Here is a 27,736-nt window from a genome sequence, read left to right as displayed (position 1 = left end):
TGAAAGTGTGTAATAACCGAGAGTATACAGCCAATGATTATTTCATCTGGGGAAAACGTGGCTTGTTTACAGCACCACAGCTGAAACGTGATAACAACATGACATGCTGTCATATTACCTGTGGAAGGGAACTTGGCCTGGGGCTGCAGATACATGTGCATTGCCCATGTTGGAGAGGCTGAGCGGTGGCTGTATAGAGCATTGACTCTATATAAATGTCGACATGTCTCCACTTCCTAAAGATACAAAAGTGATGCCAAAATAGCCCAGATACCAGCACTGCCATCTTGCGCTGGTGATGTCATTTTCAACCAGTCTGTGCAGTAGTGATCGGGGGCTGGACCCACATTATTGAGTTCCCGCCCCCCTCCCTGAACATTATGGCTGGCGCCGTTTCTTTTATCGTCTTATTGTATTTGTAGTTAAAATGTTGCTAACTCTAAACTAATCTAATGACTAATAAAGTCACCATTTTGGGGGATTGCAGTTCAGTGTGTGAACTATGTTGTCCTGGTAGTTGCTCTTTGACTGTCTTCCTACAGAGTCCTGTCTAGATTGGTTGGCTTGCGGAGAAGATTGGTGATTGAGAACTGCTGATTGGCAGTTGATTGGCACAGTCCCCTTTATAAGCTCCAGTCTGAAGATGGCAGATTAGAGGCATGCAGTAGCTGAGACTGCTCCTCTCACGCCTCTCCTCATGGTTTTGTTAGCAAACGTTTCTTTATTAGTTCTGTCTAATCATGATGTTTTATGTTATTGTGTGCATTTTGGTGCTAGACACAACCATCTGTATTACCTACTGCTTTCTGCCAGCCTTATAGCTTTGGCTGCTAACTCTCACCACTACTAATGGGCTTCGGCCTAGCCTTTAGCTTAGCATGGCAATGTTGGCTTGTGAGTGTAGTGAGTCCAGTGCCCTTGTTGATTCTTGTTTTGTGTTGTGACCAATAAATCACACTTACTTTTAATGGTTTCATGGTTTTACCTATACTGCAACCAACCACAAGGGGGTGATTGAGATGTTTTGGCTTCACTTTTGGGGAGCTGCTGTCTTTTTCTTTCTTTTTTTTACAGTCAGACCAGTGTTTCTCAACCATCCCCATATCAAGGACCCCTACTTTAGTCCACATTACGGCCACGGACCCCCATTTGACTGGGTTTTCTCTCAGATCCAAATCTGATATTTTTATTGTCAGATTTGATTTTGTCCAGAATTCCATGACTGACTGGTATGGAGGTATAGGGATAACAGAAACTATGATCACAACAGTCATTCTACATGTCTTGTGTTCACCTTTTATACATTTAATAATGTTGAAGTTTAACAATTCATCCGTTTGCTGGGGATCCCCTGGCACCCCCTCTAGGAACCCTGGTAGTCCCTGGACCCCACGCTGAGAACCACTGCAATCGACAGCAGGCGTGCTGTGCAGACACACTGCCATTTAATTTAGGAGTGTTAATGCCAATAACCAGGCTGACTGGAGGGGGCGTGGGGGGATACTTTGCTGAGTTGTGACGCCAGCGCAGAAGTGATGTAAGAAACGGAGGGAGGGAGAAAGGCGAGAGAGCGAGGGGTGGGATAGAGAGAGCAGAGAGAGGGAGGGAGATGAGAGAGAGAATGAGGGAGGGGGGAGGGGTTGTGGTTTGGTGCTCGATATCCTGCTCAGTTTCGGGGACCCGGACAGAGAGCAACTCCCCAACGGGAATCCTGGCAGAGGTAGGCTGGATTTCATACACTTTAGCCTCTGGATATGTCAGTAAAACTGGGATCATGCAATCAGTCAAATGTAGTTGATATGATTAAATTCTATTTGAATAGAAGTAGAAATCGCCCACAGCCCCACACATTCCATTGGTTACTGCGACGGTAGGTAGGTAGGGTTTGACGCTCAACATCGGGGATAAATATCAGTTTAACAGAGATGTTTGCGGTGAAATATCGGATGTCATGTTTTGCAAGTTGCTTAGCGTCGAAATGCCAAACAGTGAACACAAGAACGGATAATTTGTTGGGGTGGGGGAAAACGTGAAAATGTATTTATATGTATCTATAGGAGCCAAATAGTTTTAACACAATGTTGGAAATAATGTGTTCTACTTTAACATGTTATCGTCTGGATTATTTGGTCTTTGTTTTGTATGAAAATAGCCTACATAGGAATCCAATCCAATCCAACCCGCCTTGGAGTTGGACGTGAAGATAATGCCTAATGAAGCGCCTTGTGTCTTTGCTCCAGCGTTAACTTTGACTTGAGCGAGAGAGACGGGTCTCCACAATTCAGCACCTTGGACAGCGACGCACCGCGTCTTCCACAAATCTCCACGCCGCTCAGGACATGCTGCTCTCCCGCCAACACTTCCCTATGGCTGGCCACGGACTTTAGGGTCTCCAGCGCGCAAGAAATAGCCGAGAAATGCCGTCGACAACAGCCAAGGTTGTATTGTATATGACTTGAAGAGTTCCTCGCACCATGGGGATAAGGCACCTTTTGCTGCTGCTCATATACCTGGACCCTCTGAGCGTCCTGGGCGCAGCCACGGCCGGGAAAAAGGCTTCCAAGCCGGTGGCCAAGCGGGGTCCCAAGGCGAGCAGAGAGGACCGGAACTCCACCGCCGCGGTGCCCACGGCCGCGCCGCAGAAGAACGTGTCCACGGTGCAGCCGCCCGCCAACCACGACACCTGCCTGGGCTACTACGACGTGAGCGGCTCGTACGACAAGATGTTCGCCTGCAACAACACTGACCACCGCTTCTGCTGCGGGACGTGCTACCTGCGCTTCTGCTGCGAGTACAAGAAGGACCGTCTGGAGCAGAGAGCCTGCAAGAACTACCACAAGCCCGACTGGGTGCAGCCCGCCGCCCCGAGCCCTAGCCCCACTGGAGAGAACTACGACCCGAGCATGGACCAGACCAACACGGCGGTCTATATCACCTGTGGGGTCATAGCCTTCATCATAGTGCTGGGAGTGTCGGCCAAAGTTGCCTATGACAAAGCCACAGAGCCGCCTCAGGAGATGAATATACATAGGTGAGTAAGTGCATAGGAGCCTAATGCAATGAGCTATAACTGTTTAAAATCATGTCTGAATGAATTGTATGGTTCTGCTTTATATATATATATATATATATATATATATATATATATATATATATATATATATATATATATATATATACTCTATAATATATATATACATACACACACATACTGTACATACACACATGGTGTGTGTGTGTGTGTGTGTGTGTGTGTGTGTGTGTGTGTGTGTGTGTGTGTGTGTGTACATACAAACATATACATACACATGTATACATACAGACAGTCTAGTTTATCTTCGCACCTTCCCACCTCCACACTTCGCAGTTCGCTTTGGGGATAAGTAAAGTATGGCTACTCTATCTATCTATCTATCTATCTATCTATCTATCTATCTATCTATCTATCTATCTGTGTGTCTGTCTGTCTGTCTGTCTGTCTGTCTGTCTGTCTGTCTATCTATCTATCTATCTATCTATCTATCTGTGTGTCTGTCTGTTTGTCTGTCTGTCTGTCTGTCTGTCTGTCTGTCTGTCTATCTATCTATCTATCTGTCTGTCTGTCTGTCTGTCTGTCTGTCTGTCTGTCTGTCTATCTAATGGTGTCTTTCCTTTGGTAAATGGGAGAAGTGTCCTCCTAATGCAAGTCTATAGGGGATCTTATAGCTCAACCCTGCTGTTTGTTAAGCTTAACACAAATGGCAGATAGGGGTCAAAGGTCACGACTCATGTCTCGAAGGGAGATTATGTTTTCACATCAAAGTTTGCAATGTAGCAGTTACAATATCTATGTCCTCAGGGTTTGTTTCTTTCCTTCTTTCTTTCTTTCTGTCTTTCTTTCCTTCTTTCCTTATCTCTTTTTTGTTCTTTTTCATTTTGTTCATGATGACCAGGAAATCAGAGTTTGTGCAGACTGGAAATGTGCTGAAATTAATTACCAGATTGTCATCTAAAGTCAGATTGATAGAGCGCCTTTCAGATCACATTCTATTAGATTCACAGCAGATGCCGGAACATTAAATCCTAGTGTATCTGTATGAAAGCCCAAAATAATTACAGAGGTGTTCAAAGGGAAAGTAGTTCTGGTGGGTGGTGTGTGTGTGTGTGTGTGTGTGTGTGTGTGTGTGTGTGTGTGTGTGTGTGTGTGTGTGTGTGTGTGTGTGTGTGTGCAGTGTGCACCGATGTGTGTGTGATGTATCTATGTGGGAGTGAGATGAACTGATGCTCCACATGCATTTTTTTTTCATTTAGTTTCTGCTGTGGCCTTTGTGATAACACATATTTTTCTTTTTGCACCATTAAGCCAGCAAGGCGAGATAAAAATGGTGTCTCTCATGTTGTGAACTAACAATAGTCCGGGATGGCTCGAGAAAACACACATCAAGTCTATCACAGATCATACTTGATCGACCTCGCCCATTCTCTCAACCCACCACAGAGCCACACATGCTCTCTGACGGTATCGTCAGAAGACACAGAGCTACACATGCTCTCTGACGGTATGGTCAGAAGACACAGAGCTACACATGCTCTCTGACGGTATGGTCAGAAGACGTGAGATACTGTACCATCGTCCTGGGCCATATGAGGGTCATCATCCATAAGCGGATGACATGTTGTAAACTGTAGGTCACGTGGCGCAGCAAATGCTGACATGCATTATTTCCACTAGATTGAGTAGGTTTTTCCCCCCTCTTATCGGATGCGTAATTCAACACTTGAGAAATCTTAAGACTGTGAATAATGGATAGTGTTGAGGTTGGGGCTTCGTCAAGGACGTGCACTTTGGCACAGGAATGATGGGGGGTTGTGTGTGTGTGTGTGTGTGTGTGGGGGGGGGGGGGGTGATGGTGAAATATTCATATAAACGCAAAGGGAATACATTTATCATACAAAGACTCAGAGCCGCTGCTGCAGCGATGCACAAATAATTAGATTTCCCTCTTATCCCAAAAATGAAAAAAGTGGCGGCAGGAAAATAAAAGACAAACAAACATTTTTATTTTTTATTTGAGGGGGGGGGGGGGGGGGGGCTGTCTTTCATCGTTCCTTTGCTCCCACCCCCATCCCCACCTCAAGGGCTTCATATGCACCTGGCGCTGGTCTGAAAAACATTCAAATTCAACCCAATTAGACGAGATACGCATACACCTCAACACCTCATACACCAACATACACCTCAACGCTGTTTCTCTGGCAAATGAACATTCGTTATATTCCTAGAGAAGAACACGCGCGCGCACACACACACGCACACACACACGCACACACACAAACACACACACACGCACACACACACACACACAAACACACACAGAGACACACAGGGCGGCCCTGAATCATCCGTGATCACACGTTACAACACACTGTCTTAATTAGCAGCCATTCGAGAAAGATCCTGAGATGTAACAATAGCGAGAAAAGGAAATCATGTAAAAGACACATTAAAATGGAGAAGAGTGGAAAAATGAGAAGAAAAGTGTGTGTCCAACAACGTGAGACGGAGAGAGAAGAGTGACAGAGAAGTGAGAGGGAGGGAGGGAGGGAGAGGTAGAAAATGAGAGGGGGAGAGAGAGAGAGAGGGGAGAGAAGTAGATGAAGATGCTGAAACTGTTAGGGGAGGGGGGACTAAGGAAACAAATTTGTCTTTGTTGTTTTTGGTTGAAATGCTGTTGTTTGGTGGTTCTCAGGTTGAAATGCTGTTTGGTGGTTCTCAGGTTGAAATGCTGTTTGGTGGTTCTCAGGTTGAAATGCTGTTGTGTTAGGTGGTTCTCAGGTTGAAATGCTGTTGTGTTAGGTGGTTCTCAGGTTGAAATGCTGTTGTGTTTGGTGGTTCTCAGGTTGAAATGATGTTGTGTTTGGTGGTTCTCAGGTTGAAATGATGTTGTGTTTGGTGGTTCTCAGGTTGAAATGCTGTTTGGTGGTTCTCAGGTTGAAATGCTGTTTGGTGGTTCTCAGGTTGAAATGCTGTTTGGTGGTTCTCAGGTTGAAATGCTGTTGTGTTTGGTGGTTCTCAGGTTGAAATGCTGTTTGGTGGTTCTCAGGTTGAAATGCTGTTTGGTGGTTCTCAGGTTGAAATGCTGTTGTGTTTGGTGGTTCTCAGGTTGAAATGCTGTTGTGTTTGGTGGTTCTCAGGTTGAAATGCTGTTGTGTTTGGTGGTTCTCAGGTTGAAATGATGTTGTGTTTGGTGGTTCTCAGGTTGAAATGATGTTGTGTTTGGTGGTTCTCAGGTTGAAATGATGTTGTGTTTGGTGGTTCTCAGGTTGAAATGCTGTTTGGTGGTTCTCAGGTTGAAATGCTGTTTGGTGGTTCTCAGGTTGAAATGCTGTTTGGTGGTTCTCAGGTTGAAATGCTGTTGTGTTTGGTGGTTCTCAGGTTGAAATGCTGTTGTGTTTGGTGGTTCTCAGGTTGAAATGCTGTTGTGTTTGGTGGTTCTCAGGTTGAAATACTGTTGTGTTTGGTGGTTCTCAGGTTGAAATTATGTTGTGTTTGGTGGTTCTCAGGTTGAAATGATGTTGTGTTTGGTGGTTCTCAGGGCTCTGGCAGACATCCTGAGGCAGCAGGGGCCCATCCCCATATCACAATACGACTGTGAGAACTTTGCGGCGATGAACGGCTCGCCCAAAGACAACACGCCGGTCAGAACCTCATCCAAGAACCACTACACCCCTGTCCACGCCTCCAAGTCCAACCACGGTAAGAGCCCTGCTTTCCTCCACTGAACGCCCAAAGTCCCAAGACCCTTCACCCATTGGGTGTCATGGCTGTCGACGGAGCTTGAAGGCGGATTTCAATGGGTGCTCCTAACCCTAACCCACATCTCTGTCAGCGTGTCCGTGTGTCCACATCTCTGTCAGCATGTCTGTGTGTCCACATCTCTGTCAGCGTGTCTGTGTGTCCACATCTCTGTCAGCGTGTCTGTGTGTCCACATCCATATCAGCATGTCTGTGTGTCCACATCTCTGTCAGCATGTCTGTATGTCCACATCTCTGTCAGCGTATCTTTGTGTCCACATCTCTGTCAGTGTGTCTGTGTGTCCACATCCATGTCAGCGTGTCTGTGTGTCCACATCTCTGTCAGCATGTCTGTGTGTCCACATCTCTGTCAGTGTGTCTGTGTGTCCACATCCATGTCAGTGTGTCTGTGTGTCCACATCTCTGTCAGCATGTCTGTGTGTCCACATCCATGTCAGCGTGTCTGTGTGTCCACATCCATGTCAGCATGTCTGTGTGTCCACATCCATATCAGCATGTCTGTGTGTCCACATCTCTGTCAGCATGTCTGTATGTCCACATCTCTGTCAGCGTATCTTTGTGTCCACATCTCTGTCAGTGTGTCTGTGTGTCCACATCCATGTCAGCATGTCTGTCAGTGTGTCTTTGTGTCCACATCTCTGTCAGCATCTCTGTCAGCATGTCTGTGTGTCCACATCTCTGTCAGCGTGTCTTTGTGTCCACATCTCTGTCAGCATGTCTGTGTGTCCACATCTCTGTCAGCATGTCTGTGTGTCCACATCTCTGTCAGCATGTCTGTGTGTCCACATCTCTGTCAGCATGTCTGTGTGTCCACATCTCTGTCAGTGTGTCTGTGTGTCCACATCCATGTCAGCATGTCTGTGCCCACATCCATGTCAGTGTGTCTGTGTGTCCACATCCATGTCAGCATGTCTGTGTGTCCACATCCATGTCAGTGTGTCTGTGCCCACATCCATGTCAGTGTGTCTGTGTGTCCACATCCATGTCAGCATGTCTGTGTGTCCACATCCATGTCAGCATGTCTGTGTGTCCACATCTCTGTCAGCGTGTCTGTGCCCACATCCATGTCAGTGTGTCTGTGTGTCCACATCCATGTCAGCATGTCTGTGTGTCCACATCTCTGTCAGCGTGTCTGTGTGTCCACATCCATGTCAGCATGTCTGTGTGTCCACATCCATGTCAGCATGTCTGTGTGTCCACATCTCTGTCAGCGTGTCTGTATGTCCACATCCATGTCAGCATGTCTGTGTGTCCACATCTCTGTCAGCGTGTCTGTGCCCACATCCATGTCAGTGTGTCTGTGTGTCCACATCCATGTCAGCATGTCTGTGTGTCCACATCTCTGTCAGCGTGTCTGTGTGTCCACATCCATGTCAGCATGTCTGTGTGTCCACATCCATGTCAGCATGTCTGTGTGTCCACATCTCTGTCAGCGTGTCTGTGTGTCCACATCTCTGTCAGCGTGTCTGTGTGTCCACATCCATGTCAGTGTGTCTGTGTACCCAAACAAAAAACTGTATTTTGCATTCACATCTCACTCACACACACACACACACACACACACACACACACACACACACACACACACACACACACACACACTATCCACTATGCTCCCGCTTTCAGCAGTGTAATCTCCAATGTTAACATCCAGTAATCATCTGATTTGTGGGGGCGGGCGAGCGCGGGAGAGAAGCCGGAGGAGGAGCACAGAGTGAGGCCTGCTAGTGGAGAGAATTACAGGCTGGTGAGCGAGTGCAGTGCCACCCGAGGGTAGTGACGGGCCTCTGGCGCGGCGCGGCGGGTGAACCGGGCGGCGGTGGGTTCTTGCCCCCAAACTGACCCCAGGTCCGGTTCGTTTGATGAGTGTGACCGTTGCATTCCGTGCCCGGGCGTGGAACAGCGAACCGTGACAGGGCCCACTTGAAAAGGTGGTCTGGGGAACGCTTGGGCGTGGCGGGGGATGGAACACTTGTGAATGTGAACGCCAACTGTACCGAACCATGTAGACAACACACGGGCGAGGATACACTCCAGGCGAAGTTGATGACGCAAGTACTCTGCAAGTATTCCCGAGCACGGTACAAATTTTGTAATGTGAAAGCTGACCAGCAGGGAAGAGGGGAGGGGGGGCAGTCGTACTCGAGCACGGAACCAAAGCAATCGTTCCCAGTGAGTAAGGGGCCGAACACACCATACGCCAATCCTACGCTGAAGCAACGCAGCACGGAGGAAGTTTCATTTCAGCGTCCTTGTTAACAGGCGAGACCGATCACACCAACCCGCACGCCACGCTACGCTGAAGCCACGCTGCACACGTGCTGCAGCGCTAGTTTCAGCTTCTGGTCTATTTTTCAAGTATGCAGCACGCTGCACTCGAGCAGCCAGGCATGAAGTCAAGCTGCTGCTGCCGGATGGTTTGTTACACAGAACCATCTGGGACTAGGGCTGGGTATTGGTTCAAATGTCAAGAATTGATTCGATTCCGATTCACAAGGTTCCGAATCGATTAATCCCGATTCGATTCTATTCGATCCGATTCCGATTCGATTAATTTCAATATCGATTTGGTTAGTGACACTAAAACATGTTTTTTGAGCTGTAACCTGAATTACATGATTGTCCAGTTATGTAACAGAGGGGTTCCCAACCTTTTTTGCGCCAAGGACGGTAGATACATCATTTCTAAAAGTAGATATTAATGATCAAACATTTCCATTTATGTAGCCTACAGTATTTGTTTTTGTTTCAAAAAAAAATTTTTGTTTATAAAAAAAGAAATCGATCTCTGGAGATATGAATCGATATCAAAGGATTAAAATAAAAATCGGAGAATAGATTTTTTTAACCAAGCCCTATCTGGGACCCTGGCTTTGGAAACTGTTTGGAAAAGGGCCTGTTCCAAAAATACCGGGCAGGTGATGAACCATCGTGGACTCACTTTTCACTGTCGTCACACCTTAATCCCGCCCGTAGCTGTGTCTGGACACTGATTGGTCCAGCCCACTGCTCGGACGCAGTTACACCAATATCTTGGAGCACAGCAATGTGATTTCTAGGGAGATTGTGATGTTGCGATCGCAAGGTTAGGAACAGTGTTGGGGGTAACGCGTTACTGTGGGTAACGAGTAGTGTAAGGCACTACTGTCCCTAAGTTCAGTAATCACATTACAGTTACTAATCAAACGCTTGCGTACTAGCAAGATGAGTATAGAGAGAAAAAATCTCCATTTTAATAGCAGATCCTGTGTCTCATCAGACAGGGATGGGTCACTTAATTGCACAGCAGAATCACCCATGGTGCCAATATTTCAACTTTGTATTAGCATGCAGTACAGCACTATTAGTCGACACATAACTTTGCAGATAACTAACATCATGCATATAGAACAAGAAATCATTTTAACCTCCAAAACACATTGACAAACAAACAATTGACACAAAAACACCCTCAGGGCATGCTGGGAACTCTGTCCACTTTCCTCTTCCACAGGTAACATTTCCCAGAAGGCTTTGCATAACTTTTTACACTCTGTTTTACAATTCAATCAGGCTAAAAAGTGTTAGATAGAAATAATAATATTTATTTTAACACAACATGCAATTCTGGAATAGCCTATCTGAATATTGGACAAAATAAAATGAAATGAAATGTAAACCATAAGAGAAACCCACATACAGCGATGGGCTCTGTAAATACCCCTCGCAAATACATCTTATAGTGAAGTGGGCGCAGTGCGGATTGCAATCTGCCAAAAACCACATCGAATTTGTTGTTTGCCCTGGACAGAAGCAATCAAACCTCTCAAAGCATCTGCAGTGGAAACATGTTAACACAAAGCTGGTTGCAGAGCCAAGCTGAGTCACCCGCCTCGACCCCAAGCAAGCAGCAAAAGCTTGCTTTTCACAAGGTAACATCAAAATCAGAGATGGACAGGCTTGTTGCCTCGTACATGGTAGAGGAAATGTTGCCAGTTTCAACAGTAGAATGAAATCGCCATTTCTCAGAAACATATTGAGCAAAATACAGATGGCAGGGAACGCACAGCCACCATCAGACAGGAAAAGTTTTGCACCTACCTTATTACAATAGAAATGTGTGCTAATATATGGACATATATGTAAGGTTTAATGTTGTATTGTTAACTGGCAAATTATGTGACAATGCATCTCAGGCGATGTTACGGAGTAACGCAAAAGTAATGTAACGAGTAGTGTAACGAATTACTTTCTCCAGGGAGTAATCAAGTAAAGTAAGGCATTACTTTTTTGAAAGTAATGTGTAATGTGTAATACATTACTTTTTTGAGTAACGGACCCCAACTCTGGTTAGGAATGATCTGCATACTGCATATACGTATATATACATACTGTGTGTGTGTGTGTGTGTGTGTGTGTGTGTGTGTGTGTGTGTGTGTGTGTGTGTGTATATATATATACAGTACATACATATATATTTAAGCAATATAGCATGAGAGCCAGTGTGTTGTGGCAAATATATCCCGCTGCTCAGCTGTTATCCCACGAGGCCGCAGGCCGAGTGGGATAACTGCTGAGCAGCGGGATATATGCCACAACACCACGCAGCTCGAGTGCTATATTGCTTTTATAAAACGGTTTCCAAGTATGATAATATAATAATAATAATAATACTATAAGTCCGACTGGCATGGTATTCTGATAGAGTCAGTTGAAACACTACTGTAAGGCGGGACCGCAAGAACGTGCGGGTGATTTGATTGGATCGTTCTGGAGACTGAAGTTGACATTGGCCAATCCTGGCGCTTGCTGAGAAGCTGAGAGCTTTCTGGAAAGCCCAACACGCAGCTCGAGCGCAGCGCTGCATTCTCAGCGCTTGCTGAGAAGCTGAGTGCTTTCTGCAAAGCCCGACACCAACTAACGTTACGGGGTTAAATGCAGGGTTAAATGCGGGGTTAACAGCCTTTTTTTTGCAAAGAAGACATTAGCCCGCGTCTATTCTTGTACAAAACATAATTTTCTGCGAAGTATTAGTAAAGTTATAAGCGAAGATCGATTCACAAGGATCTGACAGCTGTCTCCGCCATTTGTTTTTTCTACATTGTCATTTGAGGTAACCAAAGCCTTTTAGTAAGAGAGTTGCCATGGCAACTCAATAACCCATGGCCATGGGTTATTGGAGTGGGTTACTGGATTTATACAATGGCTGTGAACCAATCAGATTGCTTGATTTGAGAGAGCCGTTTTATAAATACAGTATATACTGCATACTCTGCAATCCTGACAAATATTAAGAAAATATCCCGCGAGCGTAGGACCAGATTGGTCCAGTTCAAAGTTTTAAATATAGTTAATAATTCTATTTAATTTAATGAAATTACTGCAGGTACAATACTTACACATGCAAGTGCGATATGTAGATATGTCTGTCCCCCCCCTTTCTCTTTTTTCATGTCGGCCTCTATGTGGCAGTATGGGTGGTTGAATTGTTGGGTGTGAAAAAAGAATAAGAAGTTTGATGGTAAAAAAAGAAAAGAAAAGAAGAAACAGCACAAGGGAGTGAGGGAGATGGAGATGGAGAGACAGAGCAAGAGGTTGAGTTATGCACAAGTCTTGGAGTGCAGCCCAACCCAGCAAATATTTCAATGTGGAATAGATGTTGATGCGGCAGCCTGCACCAATGCTGGAAATCGGGGTAAATATAACAGTAAAATGGAAGCTGAGATTACGTGTGTAGTTCTCCATGGCTGCTACCTGCATCCTGTAGTTCTCCCTGGTTCTCTGCTACCTGCAGCGTCTTGTCAAATTGGGGCCTAAATGTGTGTGTGTGTGTGTGTGTGTGCGTGCGTGCGTGCGTGGGTGCGTGAATCTCCGTCAAATTTTGGAATCGTCTTTGCTTGACAATCCGCTGAAGCCCATGGTCATCCATGGTATTTCCATGATATTCTAAATATATATATATATATATATATATATATATATATATATATATAGATGGCCAGAGAGCCATCACATAAGAGCATAATAATGTGTTAATTCAACTACAGGAGAGACTTGGTGTTCTCCGAAATGGGAGGGGGGGGAGGGGTGTTGTGACATATTGTCGGCATCGACATCAGCAATCGGCCAAAAGAATAGGAAAATATCAGGGGGGAAATCCAATAAAATGGATCCCTACTTTTGTCTGTCTGTCTGCTTGGCTGGGAGTGTTTTCAGTGTTCAGTGTTAGAGAGAACCCGACTGGGCTCTGTTCAGCTCAGCCCAGCCCAGCCCCCTCATCAGGGACAGCAGCGGTCCTGACGGGTTTGGACATGAGAGACAGTGACAGCCCGGGCGAGAGGCGCGGCCGCGCGGGTAATGCGTGTGTGTGCAGTAAGAGTTCCACTCGAACAGGCTCTGCGACGTGGTGGTGTGGTGGAGAGAACAGGCTCTGCGACGCGGTGGTGTGCTGGAGAGGGAACATAAGAAAATGCATATTAATGTGCGCCTAAATGCACATTTGGCACAGAGAGCGGGAAGGCGGGCCTCCCCCCGAGGAGCTCGTGGAGGAGTCTCTGCCGATACTGGCACTTCACATCCAGAGGATTCTCAAGACACTCTTACAGTAAATCACGGTGGAGAGACCTCATAAAGCAAGTGGCTAAAGGCCCCAAGAGGATCCCATCAATTTGAGTCAAGAGTGGGAATAACATCCATCTCCCCTTTGATCCTCACCATAATGAGGAATAACATCCGTCTCCCCTTTGATCCTCACCATAATGAGGAATAACATCCATCTCCCCTTTGATCCTCACCATAATGAGGAATAACATCTGTCTCTCCTTTGATCCTCACCATAATGAGGAATAACATCTGTCTCTCCTTTGATCCTCACCATAATGAGGAATAACATCCGTCTCCCCTTTGATCCTCACCATAATGAGGAATAACATCCATCTCCCCTTTGATCCTCACCATAATGAGGAATAACATCCGTCTCCCCTTTGATCCTCACCATAATGAGGAATAACATCCGTCTCCCCTTTGATCCTCACCATAATGAGGAATAATATCCATCTCCCCTTTGATCTTCACCATAATGAGGAATAACATCCATCTCCCCTTTGATCCTCACCATAATGAGGAATAACATCCGTCTCCCCTTTGATCCTCACCATAATGAGGAATAACATCCATCTCCCCTTTGATCCTCACCAGCAGGAGGAATAACATCCGTCTCCCCTTTGATCCTCACCAGCAGGAGGAATAACATCCATCTCCCCTTTGATCCTCACCATAATGAGGAATAACATCCATCTCCCCTTTGATCCTCACCATAATGAGGAATAACATCCGTCTCCCCTTTGATCCTCACCAGCAGGAGGAATAACATCCATCTCCCCTTTGATCCTCACCATAATGAGGAATAACATCCATCTCCCCTTTGATCCTCACCATAATGAGGAATAACATCCGTCTCCCCTTTGATCCTCACCATAATGAGGAATAACATCCATCTCCCCTTTGATCCTCACCAGCAGGAGGAATAACATCCGTCTCCCCTTTGATCCTCACCATAATGAGGAATAACATTCGTCTCTCCTTTGATCCTCACCATAATGAGGACTAACATTCATCTCCCCTTTGATCCTCACCAGCAGGAGGAATAACATCCATCTCCCCTTTGATCCTCACCAGCAGGAGGAATAACATCCGTCTCCCCTTTGATCCTCACCAGCAGGAGGAATAACATCCATCTCCCCTTTGATCCTCACCATAATGAGGAATAACATTCGTCTCTCCTTTGATCCTCACCATAATGAGGACTAACATTCATCTCCCCTTTGATCCTCACCAGCAGGAGGAATAACATCCGTCTCCCCTTTGATCCTCACCAGCAGGAGGAATAACATCCATCTCCCCTTTGATCCTCACCAGCAGGAGGAGAGTCTTCACGTCACTCCCTTGCCAAAGTCATTTTTCCCGCCCCTCACAAGCTTGGTTTAGGCACAATTCAAAAAATAAAAATACATGTGGAAATTATTTCTGATTGAAGTCATGGCAACCTTGGTGCATTGCAAAACTGTCTCCTGCATTTTTAGAATATTTAGTCCTCTTCGGGGAGGGGCGGGGGGTCAAATACGGTACAGACAGCATAATATGATACCAGTGAAAACTGTGCGGCTATTTTTATTCCCATCCACTTTGCATTGTTGTGGGGCTCAGATCATCTTTTAGGTCGGGGTGTAAACATAGTGCGCCCGCAGCTACAACGAGGAGAAGACCTTGAAATGGAGAAGGAGACACGTTTACAGGAATTGGCCGTGGGTTAAAGTCAACAACAAGCGCTTGTGTGAGTAATGTGGTTTGGCCCACAGCTCTCTTCAGATGGAGCTGATTTATTCACCACAGCCAAACATTTGCCTGTTGTTTTGAAAAAGTGTGGCTTTGGTTCCCCTTCTGCAGAGTTGGGGTCCGTTACTCAAAAGAGTAATGTATTACACATTACACATTACTTAAAAAAAAAGTAATGGCTTACTTTACTTGATTACTCCCTGGAGAAAGTAATTCGTTACACTACTCGTTACATTACTTTTGCGTTACTCCGTAACATCGCCTGAGATGCATTGTCACGTAATTTGCCAGTTATCAATACAACATTAAACCTTACATATGCCCATATATTAGCACAAATCTCTATCATAATAAGGTAGGTTGCAAAACTGTTCCTGTCTGATGGTGGCTGTCCATTCCGTGCCATCTGTATTTTGCTCAATATGTTTCTGAAAAATGGCGATTCTACTGTTGAAACTGGCAACATTTCCTCTACCATGTACGAGGCAACAAGCCTGTCCATCTCTGTTACCTGGTGAAAAGCAAGCTTTTGCTGCTTGCTTGGGGTCGAGGCGGGCGACTCAGCTTGGCTCTGCAAACAGCTTTGTGTTAGCATGTTGCCTCTGATGCTTTGAGAGGTTTGATGTCGTGTTCGCAGCGGTAGCTAGCTGCTTCTGTCACATTCGCAGTGTCACATTCTTGTCCTTCCACGCAACAAATTCGAAGTAATGTGTGTATCTCCACCCCTCAAAAGTTGTTGTAGAAGACGAGGCACGTTTTTTGGCAGATTGCAATCCAATTATTAAGGAGCATACCGCCACTGCGCCCACTTCACTATTTGCGAGGGGTATTTATAGACCCCATCGCTGTATGTGGGTTTCTCTTATGGTTTACATTTCATTTTGTCCAATATTAAAATATTCCAGAATTGCATGTTGTGTTAAAAATAAATATTATTTCTATCTAACACTTTTTTAGCCTGATTTACTTGTAAAACAGAGTGTAAAAAGTTATGCCCCCTCAAAGCTTTCTGGGAAATTTAACCTGTGGAAGAAGAAAGTGGACGGAGTTCCCAGCATGCCCTGGGGTAGTGTGTTTTGTTTGTAGATTTTATTTGGTCAATGTTTGTCAATTGTTTGTTTGTCAATGTGTTTTGGAGGTTAAAATGATTTCTTGTTCTATATGCATTATGTTAGTTATCTGCACAGTTATGTGTCAACTAATAGTGCTGTTCTGCATTCTAATACAAAGTTGAAATGTTGGCACCATGGGTGATTCTGGTGTGCAGTTAAGTGACTCCTCTGATGGGGCACAGGATCTGCTATTAAAACTGAGATATTTTCTCTCTATACTCATCTTGCTAGTATGCAAGCGTTTGATTAGTAACTGTAATGTGATTACTGCACTTAGGGACAGTAGTGCCTTATACTACTCGTTACCGACAAAAGTAATGTGATTACAGTTACCCCCAACACTGCCCTTCTGACATTTTCTTCATGCACAGAAAGATGGAATGTTACAGGTTTCTTAAGGTAGAGCGTTGAATTGTGTTTTCCACCCTCTCAGTTTCACATGCACGCGCGCACACACACACACACACACACACACACACACACACACACACACACACACACACACACACACACACACACACACACACACACAAAGGTTATTTATTTATTTGGATCAATTTTGGGGGGTTTTCTCAAATTTTCTCCCCCCCAATTCTGCTTGGCGAATTCCCCCTGCTGTCCTGGTCATTGCTCCACCCCCTCTGCCGATCTGAGGAGAGTTGTAGTCGACTAGCACAATGCTTCCTCCGATACATGTGCAGTTGCCAGTCGCTTTCCTTTCATCATTTCGTCATTTGCACATTGCTGAGTCACAGTCAAATGGATTGAGCTAATGGGTCTGTGTTTACTGCATCAGAAGTGTAAGAATAAGCTTAATAAAGAGAAGGACTAGGGTTCTGCGTGCGCTCACCCGCTCTTTGAAAAGGCTTCTGCCAGCATCCATATCTGCTTCAGCTGCTGTAATAATATCATAATATCATATTGTAGGGATTGGAGCTGTGGGTTCGTTTTGTTGGAGATGAACAACCTCCCATTTAGCATAAAGGTCATCTGCTCTGGACAATTAGCCATCTTGACAATAGCCCAACAGTTCCAGCTATTTAGCCCGCTCTGATGTGACCTTTGGGTATTTTTACGTAAAGCACAGTCTGTCTGTCTGTCTGTGTGTGTGTGTGTGTGTGTGTGTGTGTGATGAGTTCTGAGTTTTGCCCGAATAACGAAACAGTGATTTAATCAGTCTAATGATTCGCCGATAGGCACCTTAGCCCACCCCTCTCACACACACACACACACGCATGCCCACACGCACGCGCACGCGCACACACACATACACACACACACACACACACACAGCAAAACACACACCGAACCCCCACCAATTAATCCTTAAACCACGCAGCTGTAACATCTCATCACAGTGACCTTGGCCGGGTCCCTGGGGGGCGGGGCCAGATAATGGTCACCCACATGTTAAAAGCCACATTTCTCTGCGTCAACATGTTTGATAGAAGCTTCCTCCCGCGTGCGCGTGTCTCCTGCACTCGCTCTCATTACTGCCCTTTATTATGCAGCATGGACCTTTGACCCCCTCTGTGTCCTGGTCGCTGCACTAGCGCCTCCTCTGGTTGGTCGGGGAGCCTGTTCGGTGGGAGGGGAACTGGGGGCAATAGCGTGATCCTCCCACATGCTACGTTCTGTCGGAGAAACTCCTCGCTGTCAGGTGAAAATCGGCTCACGACTGCACATGTATTGGAGGAATGTGTCTACGGCTCTCCGCAGATCAGCAGAGGGGGTGGAGCAACAACCAGGACAGCAGGGGGAATTGGGCAAGTACCAGGGACGTGCACAGATAGACCCCAGGTGGTGCCTAAGCACCTGCCCATTTGCCCTCTGAAGGATAAGTGCCCTTTTTGCAAGACGTCCGTGGCCAACATGACTGTGTTTCAGAGGCTCTAGCGGACCCAGTTCTAAAGCTAGAGTGAAGATACTGATATCCTCCGAAACTAGAATGCCTCATGCATCCCGTCCTACCAGACCTGTCGTGATAGCTTGTGGGAAAGGGGGCCAAATAATGCTCCAAAGTTAGGCAAAATTTTGGCGAGGGAAGAACTTGCATGGCCATTTTCAAAGGGGCCCGTTGATCTCAAGATATCTGAATGAGAATGGGTTCTATGCACAAGTCTGCCCTTTAACTCATTCATGGCCAAAGACGTCTTTGACGTGTTATCAGGAATAGCCCAGAGGGCCAATGACGTGTTTGACGTGTTTTTGTTTTTATTAGTACAGCGCGTAGTTCAAAGACTTCCCCAGCCTGTGACATGTTATCAGGTCCCTAGCCTCAAAGACAAAGCCGACAACACGTTATCAAACACATACCGCAGCTGTTGTTTTGAAATGGAAGAGGAGGAGAAAACGGAGAAACGCTGCCTGTTGCATAGAGGAGAAACGCCATTGAAACACCCCTCGGCGCGTTGCGCTGGTCGCCTCTGCTGCAGGGCGAACCTGGATTGAATTGTTCGCGGTAGTCAAACCAACATGATCGATCCGGTTCCAGCGCCTGGTCCCAAAGCCAAGCCGACCCCGTTCCTGTGTCGCAGCATTCGTCCCAGCCCGAACGAGAGGAGGAAAACGATGCAGAGGCAGAGGAGGCTAGACGCTGATCTCAGACCAGTTTGGTGTTCCCTCCTATGCTAATTTGCGGGGCGATCAGTAGTGTTCCCTGGGAAGAGGTGCGATCCAGCAGCAGCTGTGGACAGAACTCTCTGTGTGTGTGTGTGTGTGTGTGTGTGTGTGTGTCTGTCTGTCTGTCTGTCTGTCTGTCTGTCTGTCTGTCTGTCTGTCTGTCTGTCTGTCTGCACACTCACTCACACTAAGTAAACTGTATTGTTGAATGTAAAAAAAGCACTTTATGTATATATATATATATATATTTTGTCATTTGTGTCATAACGAATAATATTTACATGTCTGATGTCAATACAGTTCAAAATAAAAGAATTGAGAGCGAGTTCTGCCTGAGATTGTGTCTTTTACAAAAATGGCCTTTTCTCCTGTTTGTCTTCTCAGAGAGACCTTTTTGGTGAAAACAGGGTGTATATAAATGGCTATAAGTAGAGTACAGAACATGCTAAAAGCTCACTTTTTTTTTCCTGGTGAACCCAGAGACGTACATCTTCATTTTGAGGTATTGCAAATCACTTTGGTGCTAATAGATAATTTACTGTGGGTCTTGAAAGATGACCAACAATTATGAAAATCTTTGGCCTGTGCTAAATATTGGCAGTCCTAAACTGGCCATGAATGAGTTAAGACGATACACCTTTGAAAGCGATAAGGCTTTCAAATAAAATATCGGCATCAGCCCGACATGAATATTTCTGCCGATATGACAGGCCGATAAAATGACGCTTTAATTATCCCCTTTATATCTTCTTACGTTTGCCAAGTGAATGTGTACATTTTGAAAAGCATTATATTTATGTCTGCATCTGCCAGTGGGCCATCACCATAAAGGTCCTTACACATCGGGAGCGTTTTTTTCGTGCGATTAATTTGCACGTCAATAATATTTTCCGAATCTATATCAGTTAATGCAACCGTGCATACCAACGGCGAAGTTTCGCTGAGCGTTTTTGCGGTGTTTATTTTTTCGAACCACGGTCGATTTTTCAGAAATTTGCTTCCGACGTGTACACATCTGTGGCTGTGGTGATTGACAGGTGGGTCAAAACTCGCATCGCAATTTCGTGCCGTATATTCGCATCGCTCTTGATGTGTAAGGACCTTAAGAGTGGGCGTAATAATGAAGCATCGCGGTAGTTCCTGCAGGACATGGAAGTCATAGGCTACGCCCCAGCTGTAATCAGCTGATAGGCCGCTGATTGGATCAGGGTTTAATCATTCACCAATCACATCCATTCTCACAACAAGATGGTCCATTTAAATATGTCTGCCTTCTGCACTGGTCTTTGCTACTCCAATGCTAGTCTCACGTGCTCAGACCCAACGTCGTACGTCAGCAAGCTTCCAGCGACGGAGGGTCTGAATCACAAGTCAACTTTCCGGGAGACTTCCGGCAAAATCCCTCAAGATGTTGTGGGAGAAATCTGATTGGCTGGGCTGGGACGGAAGTTACGCGTTTTCACCCGGGGTCGATTTAGCTGATGCACGCATTCCACTGCCCACGGACCCACAGGTCCATGGTTGGTCAATTCATATGTCTGTCACGCATCCTGCCTCCACCACCCCAGCCTCCACCTTTCTAAAGCTTGGCCTCCACCAGCCCAGCCTCCACCTTTCTAGTTCAGAGTCGGCAAAGGTTCAACATGTATTCAATGTCTTGCATTGGGCTCACTCTTGTACACCCATGGGGGATTCTGCGTTGGCTGGCTGATTAGCTTAGCATGCTGCTTGGCTAATCCAGGGAGCATCTTCTGTAAAGAGCAGAGCCATCCGTGCCAAACATAACTGTATTTCCATCTGTTGCAATAAATGGCTAAATCTATGACGAGAGTGTTCCTGAAAGAAACGTGTTAATTCCACTACAGGAGAGACAGGAGGGGGGGGGGATGGATGCGTTCATATGTTGGCATTGGATATCGGCAAACAATCCAATATTGTGCATCCCTAGGGGCAAGATGGCATTTAAAGAGTTTTTTTTTATACCTCAGACTGAAAGAGAGAAAGAACACACAGAGAGATGGAGAGAGAGAGAGAGAGAGAGAGAGAGAGAGAGAGAGAGAGAGATGAAGACAGAGAGATATGCATTGCGCAGCTTTATCGAGCCGATGTGCACGCCACCATGTCCACTATGGGCATCTGATAATGGTATCAAATCAGTATAGCATGTAAATTGCCTCCGCCTGGCTGTGTTAACGCTTAATCGACCTTGGAGCCGGATAACCTCCTCGACTCGATTAAAGAAAAGGGGAAAAAAAGCATTACCATATGAATCCTCGGGCAGCTTGGTCTCTCTCCTCTTCTGCGTTGAGGTGAAAGTCACGGTTTTCTTTGTATCGAGGACGATAAATTCACAATGCGTAACACCCCCCACCCCCCACCCCGCCTGTAGCACCCCCCCGCAGGCTCCTCTGGGGATCTCTCACCTTAATGAGCTGGGAATGGAAGTGGGGGGGGGGGGGGGGTTCTGAGGGGTCTTTCAGACTCAAGGGGTTGACGCAGTGGGTCGTGCTGTGGCCTACCAATGATAAAGGTGACAACAACGAAGAAAAACAATGTCCTATTGAAACTAAAGTCGGTTTCATACAGTACGCTTTGGGACATGGACGTATTGTTTATTAGTATGTTTTTAGTTTTTTTTATTATGCCTTATTGTACTGTAGGTTCACTTTTATTTGGCATGTACAGAGTGCATGTTTGGGGCCAATGCTATTGTTTTAGCGCCCTCTTTTGGTTATATACAAGGTTTTATGTGGGGGGAGAATGCCACCCACGGCTGCTATTTAGAAAGATGAATGTGTTTGTCAGACCTGATGAAGACCTCCTACATGTTGGTCAGATGATAATGTGTTTGTCAGACCTGATGAAGACCTCCTACATGTTGGTCAGATGATAATGTGTTTGTCAGACCTGATGGAGACCTCCTACATGTTGGTCAGATGATGTGTTTGTCAGACCTGATGAAGACCTCCTACATGTTGGTCAGATGATAATGTGTTTGTCAGACCTGATGAAGACCTCCTACATGTTGGTCAGATGATGTGTTTGTCAGACCTGATGAAGACCTCCTACATGTTGGTCAGATGATAATGTGTTTGTCAGACCTGATGAAGACCTCCTACATGTTGGTCAGATGATGTGTTTGTCAGACCTGATGGAGACCTCCTACATGTTGGTCAGATGATAATGTGTTTGTCAGACCTGATGGAGACCTCCTACATGTTGGTCAGATGATAATGTGTTTGTCAGACCTGATGAAGACCTCCTACATGTTGGTCAGATGATAATGTGTTTGTCAGACCTGATGGAGACCTCCTACATGTTGGTCAGATGATAATGTGTTTGTCAGACCTGATGGAGACCTCCTACATGTTGGTCAGATGATAATGTGTTTGTCAGACCTGATGAAGACCTCCTACATGTTGGTCAGATGATAATGTGTTTGTCAGACCTGATGAAGACCTCCTACATGTTGGTCAGATGATAATGTGTTTGTCAGACCTGATGGAGACCTCCTACGTGTTGGTCAGATGATAATGTGTTTGTCAGACCTGATGGAGACCTCCTACATGTTGGTCAGATGATAATGTGTTTGTCAGACCTGATGAAGACCTCCTACATGTTGGTCAGATGATAATGTGTTTGTCAGACCTGATGGAGACCTCCTACGTGTTGGTCAGATGATAATGTGTTTGTCAGACCTGATGGAGACCTCCTACATGTTGGTCAGATGATAATGTGTTTGTCAGACCTGATGGAGACCTCCTACGTGTTGGTCAGATGATAATGTGTTTGTCAGACCTGATGGAGACCTCCTACGTGTTGGTCAGTTTGATTGTCTTTGCTCAAAGAATACATTTGGAATGATTTCACTTGAAGACAGAGTGGTTTAGCTTTTTTCCATGGTTGTCTGCAGACCCTGCACCTAAGGATTCATATCAGTCAAGACTTCCTGTTTTTGTGTGTGTGAAGACAAGTGTGTGCGTGTGCGTGCGTGCCTGTGTGTGTTAGCGTGGAATTACCCGTATGATGTAACGGGAAAATAACCCCCACCAAGATGTGTAAGATGCTCTATCCACCGCTGTGAGGGAAGCGGCGTGAGGAGAAAGGCGTGATTGAGTTCAAAGTGCATCGGTCTGTGTTTCTGTGTGTGTGTGTGTGTGTACGTGCGTGCGTGCGTGTGTGTGTGCGTGTGTGTGTGTGTGTGTGTGTGTGTGTGTGCGTGCGTGCATGCGCGCGCTGCGGGAACATATTGCTTTTTGCTTTTTTTCCCCGCAAGATGGCTGCACTTTGTTTGCTTGTTGTTTCACGCATACCTCCATCTATCTCCACCCTCCGGGGAGATGACACCGCCGGGGGGAAATGACACCGCCGGGACGCAAAAAGCCGTGGTAAAAAAAGCCACAGCTATTGAGCTCACACAGTCAGAAAACAAGATATGACTTTGCATTTCTAAGGACCATACAGAATATTCAAGTATGACATTATTGTCTCTGTGTGTGAACAGGTCTCCACTATGGAAAGGAGAGCGCCCGGAGCAGCGGAGGCCCCGACATTCACAACTTCATCTCCTCCGGCTTCGTGACGCTGGGACGAGGCCATCAGAAAGGTAAAGTACCACTTCTTCTCTTCTCTTCTCTTCTCTTCTCTTCTCTTCTCTTCTCTCTCTCTTTTGGACCAAGGCAGTTCCAGGGCCGGTTCGGAGGCTGGATCTGCGTGAGAATGAGATCACGATCACACGACAAATCCATCTTGCCCACGCTCCACTCTATTGGTTTGAATCTGAATCACCGGCGGTTCAAACCAATCAACGTCAGAGGAAGGAGGAGGCAGTCCTAAGTGATTGAAGTTAGCCTGTGATAGACGGTGATAGACAGATGGTTCATCCAATCACCTGCCAAGTATTTTTTGAAAGTGCCTGCCCTTTTTAACCAGTTTCCAAGATCAAGTAGTATCTGGCTGTTTCAGCAACTCGTTGCTGGACTAGAAGAAAGGACCGCTTACGTCAGGGGCTGGGGGGGCGAGATTATCATGACCAACCAAAACCAAGTAGCCTGTAGATGTCTGAAGAAGTCTGTTACGGTGCCATGGCACGAGTCCGATACCTCACGAGACCGACACCTCACGAGTCCGAAAAAAGAGGCTAACTTCCCCCAGACCCTAACCCAAAACCTAACCTCTCCCACCCCCACGCCTAAACCTAACCTCCCCCAGACCCTAACCCAAAACCTAACCTCTCCCACCCCCACGCCTAAACCTAACCTCCCCCAGACCCTAACCCAAAACCATGAGGTGTCGGACTCGTGAGGTATCGGACTCGTGAGGTATCGGACTAGGGGGCAGTCCCCTCTGTTTCCACCCCTGAACATTTGTCTGTTTGTTAAATTCAGACACAATCGCGCTGTGAGGATGAACTCGGCTCTGTCTGTGCTGTTAGCTTCCAACAAAGGCTAACATTAGCATCTTACGTTCAGTGTTACGGCAATAAGAATCGAAACGTGTTAGCTAATTACCTGTCTTTTCGAATGTAATGGCCGTTCATATCATCACGAGGAGCAGCACAAATGTGTTGGACGAGTGTTGTTTGGACTTTAATGACGGAGCAACACTTGTAGAGAGACGTAGTTGGCCATTTTGGTTGTTGTGCTTGAAGTTGACGCTAGTGTTACTGGCAAAGCGGAGACGTATACAGACGTATACAGTGATGTAATGACGTGGCTTTCAGGCCAGCTCTAGCCCATGGAAAGTCAAACTGGCTCTCAGAAGGTTCGCAAGTTGGAGACCTGGGTTCAATTACCGGGTCTTGACCTACTTCTGACTTGGTCAGACGTTCCTACAGGCACAATTGTCCGTGTCTGCGGGGGGTGCCTCCTCTGGTCGGTCAGGGCACCTGTTCCGGGGGACGAACTGGGGGGAATAGTATGGTCCTCCCATGCGTTACGTCCTGCTTGTGAAACTCTCCCCAAATCGGCAGAGTGGGTGGGGCAACGAGAAGTACAATTGGCGAGAAAATGGGAGAAAATCCCCAGAAACGTGATTAAAAAAGAAGGCTCGCAAGTTGAACCAACTGCGAAGCGGCTCTAGCGATGAACAGCTCAACAGCGAGACAACGAAGGAAGTGAAATAAACTCAACTGCCTGCCTTGCGTTTCACAATTAAATGCAGGCAAACATACACTTACTGCCACTCATGGCGACAGGGCGTAGAAGGAGAAGGTGACCCTAGACTCACACACTCACACACACACACATGCGCGCGCACACACACGCGCCGGCTGTCAGGGTTTTCCCATGGGTAATATACTGATTAGTATGCGGCCATGTTGGCCAAGTGCTTGTGATTTATTTGCATCCATTTTGGCTCCACAAATCACACCCATGTGTCACCCTGCACGGGATGCAACGCAAGCTCCTTTACCTGATACTGTTAACATGTAACATTTAATTGAATGTGTGTGTGTGTGTGTGTGTGTGTGTGTGTGTGTGTGTGTGGGTGGGTGGGTGGATGTGTGTGGGTGCGTGTGTGCGTGTGTGCGTGCGTGTGTGCGTGCGTGTGTGTGTGTGTGTGTGTGTGCGCGTACACGTGTGCGTGTGTGCGTGCGTGTGTGTGCGTGTGTGTGCGTGTGTGTGTGTTTGTTTGTGTGTGTGTGTGTGTGTGTGTGTGTGGGTGGGTGGGTGGGTGGGTGGATGTGTGTGGGTGCGTGCGTGCGTGTGTGTGTGTGTGTGTGTGTGTACTGTATGTGTGTGTGTGTGTGTTTGCGTACACGTGTGCGTGTTAGTGACAGAGAGAGAGGATTGTATGTAATAATTAATAATAATAATAATAATAATGATTGGATTTATATAGCGCTTTTCTAGACACCCAAAGCGCTTCACAGAAATCATTATTCATTCACACCATTCGTACCAGTGGTGGTAAGCTACGGGTGATGTAGCCACAGCTGCCCTGGGGAAGACTGACGGAAGCGTGGCAGCCATTTCGCGCCTACGGCCCCTCCGACCACCACCAACATTCATAGACATTCATACCCATTCATACGAGGCAATGAGGGTTAAGTGTCTTGCCCAAGGACACAACAACAACAGCTGGGAGGGAGCGGGATTCGAACCGCCAACCCTTGAGTCATTGGCCGACCTGCTCTACCTCCCGAGCTAATGCCGTCCCGTTAACTCTAATGTTCTAATGTTGGACCTGCTTTAGCAACGCAGTCTCACAGCAAAGGTGTGTAATAGGTGGTTGGTCCACACTGCAAAAACATTGTATTTTCACAATAATGCCTCTAAAATTGTTAGATGATAACGTTTCTTGTAGTTCCACAATAACGGCTGTAAAATTGTTACATGGCAACGCTGTAAAATTGTTACATGGCAACACTTTTTACATTTCTGCAACCTTTAATGTCAACATAAATTTGAAACCAAACGTCGTTAATTTGAAAACGCTATCCAAAAAATTTAACAAAATCTGGTTGTTTTTAGGCAAGTAAAACAACTCGGTTAAGGTTAGGGTTATGGTTTTTGGTTAGGCTTAAAATGTAAAATGTAAATGACTTTAGACACGCTGGGATTGAACACGGCTCTCTGGTGTCAAGAATGAGGGGTTTGTTCCCCCGACCACAACATTTTGCACTGTGGGGCAACACTGCTATGAAACCATTTCCTGTGACACAAAACCTGTTTCTATGATTCAATGTAATGCCGTATCTCCTGCTGAATATTCAGCCCATCCATTTCCAAGCTGCCTCTCTGTGCCACCAAAACCCGCTGTGTCCATGTTCGTCATGCTAATTACAGCGGCTGATGACGCGCCACTGATAGCATAAATATTAGAGTTGAGATGGATGTGCGGTCCTGAGCTGGCGTGGGCTGGGGCAGAGGAACCATATGGTGTTGCACCAGCGGCTATATGAGCGTCTCCGCTCTCCTTCCTTACAAAGTATCATGGGTTTGTTCTGTGGGGGGCTGGAGGCTCCTCTCCCTCGCTTTACTCCTAATGAGGAACCACCGTATTTATCTTCACAAAAAATTAGATGTTTTTCTTCTTCTTTGCTTGGTTTGTTTTCATGCCCGGAGGGGGTCCGTTTCATGATGGTATTCATATGCAGGAGGTGGGGGGAAACAGCCGATATTCTTCTACCAGAGATGAGTAATGAGACAAACGGATTAAGTTTTATGAATCCTGGTTCTTTTAAACTCTGTACAAATATCACCAGCAGCACTTGCATATCCAGCTGTAGGCTTGTCACAGCAACAGCATGGGGTGCGGCTTTGCGCTCAGCATCTGAGCGGTCAAAGCTGTGTTTTCTCGTTGAGGCTAGTCTTTGATTCCATCGCCGCACAACAAATGCAAAGTGACAGATTGAGATCTTAGCGAGGTCCGTCGAGACTAAAATCCTTACCGAACTGCAGGGGAGAGTATGTGACGGCACGTGCGGGTGTCTCCTTTCTTTCGCCTTTTTTTCTATTTCCTGTGCTCTGTCGCAAAGCCCTTATCCCTCTTTACTCTGTTTGGTTGTCTTGTGCCTAGAGGCGGGTATTAACGCAGATTGAATCCTCAAAATCAATGTCTGGAGGTTGGTTTGGATAGTATTCCCACTTGGTGTTATCTGTATCTTGAGTGTAGAGTAACTGCAGGGTGGTAGAGGAGAGGGCCATGATCGGTATAACCAAGCTTTCCTCTGCCGCATGCCTGGCTGTCAGGTTAGTATTTATAAGTACGGCTCGTTATGTAAACCATCCCATCACGTCAACCAGGGGCAGTTTTAGGATCAGACCTTTAGGGGGGCTCAGCCCCCAATGACAATATCCCTGACCGCAGAGCCCCTAGGGGTGTCTGGGGGCATGCCCCCCCACCCACCCCCCCTTCCCCGGGAGAAAATGTGGTACATTTTAAAGTA

The 27,736-nt window shown here is 46.3% G+C and overlaps 1 protein-coding gene across 3 annotated transcripts in view; it reads left to right on the top strand.

Annotated features, from left to right (window-relative positions):
• Positions 1–2,474: 2,474 nt before the first annotated feature.
• Positions 2,475–27,736, top strand: part of LOC310774644 (protein shisa-6-like) — a gene marked incomplete at both ends in the record, with an annotated part of 101,889 nt that continues 76,627 nt past the window's right edge. For all 3 annotated transcript variants that reach the window (XM_083634745.1, XM_083634744.1, XM_083634743.1), the window contains 3 exons: positions 2,475–3,031; positions 6,576–6,736; positions 23,348–23,449. In XM_083634745.1, the coding sequence (XP_083490871.1) occupies positions 2,475–3,031; positions 6,576–6,736; positions 23,348–23,449 (820 nt within the window). The remainder of the gene's footprint in view (positions 3,032–6,575; positions 6,737–23,347; positions 23,450–27,736) is intronic.

This window comes from Poromitra crassiceps, assembly GCF_964638095.1.
Source record: "Poromitra crassiceps genome assembly, chromosome: 4".
Taxonomy (NCBI): domain Eukaryota; kingdom Metazoa; phylum Chordata; class Actinopteri; order Beryciformes; family Melamphaidae; genus Poromitra; species Poromitra crassiceps.
Note: the sequence above shows the minus strand (reverse complement) of the source record. Positions and strands in the feature narration are given on the sequence as shown.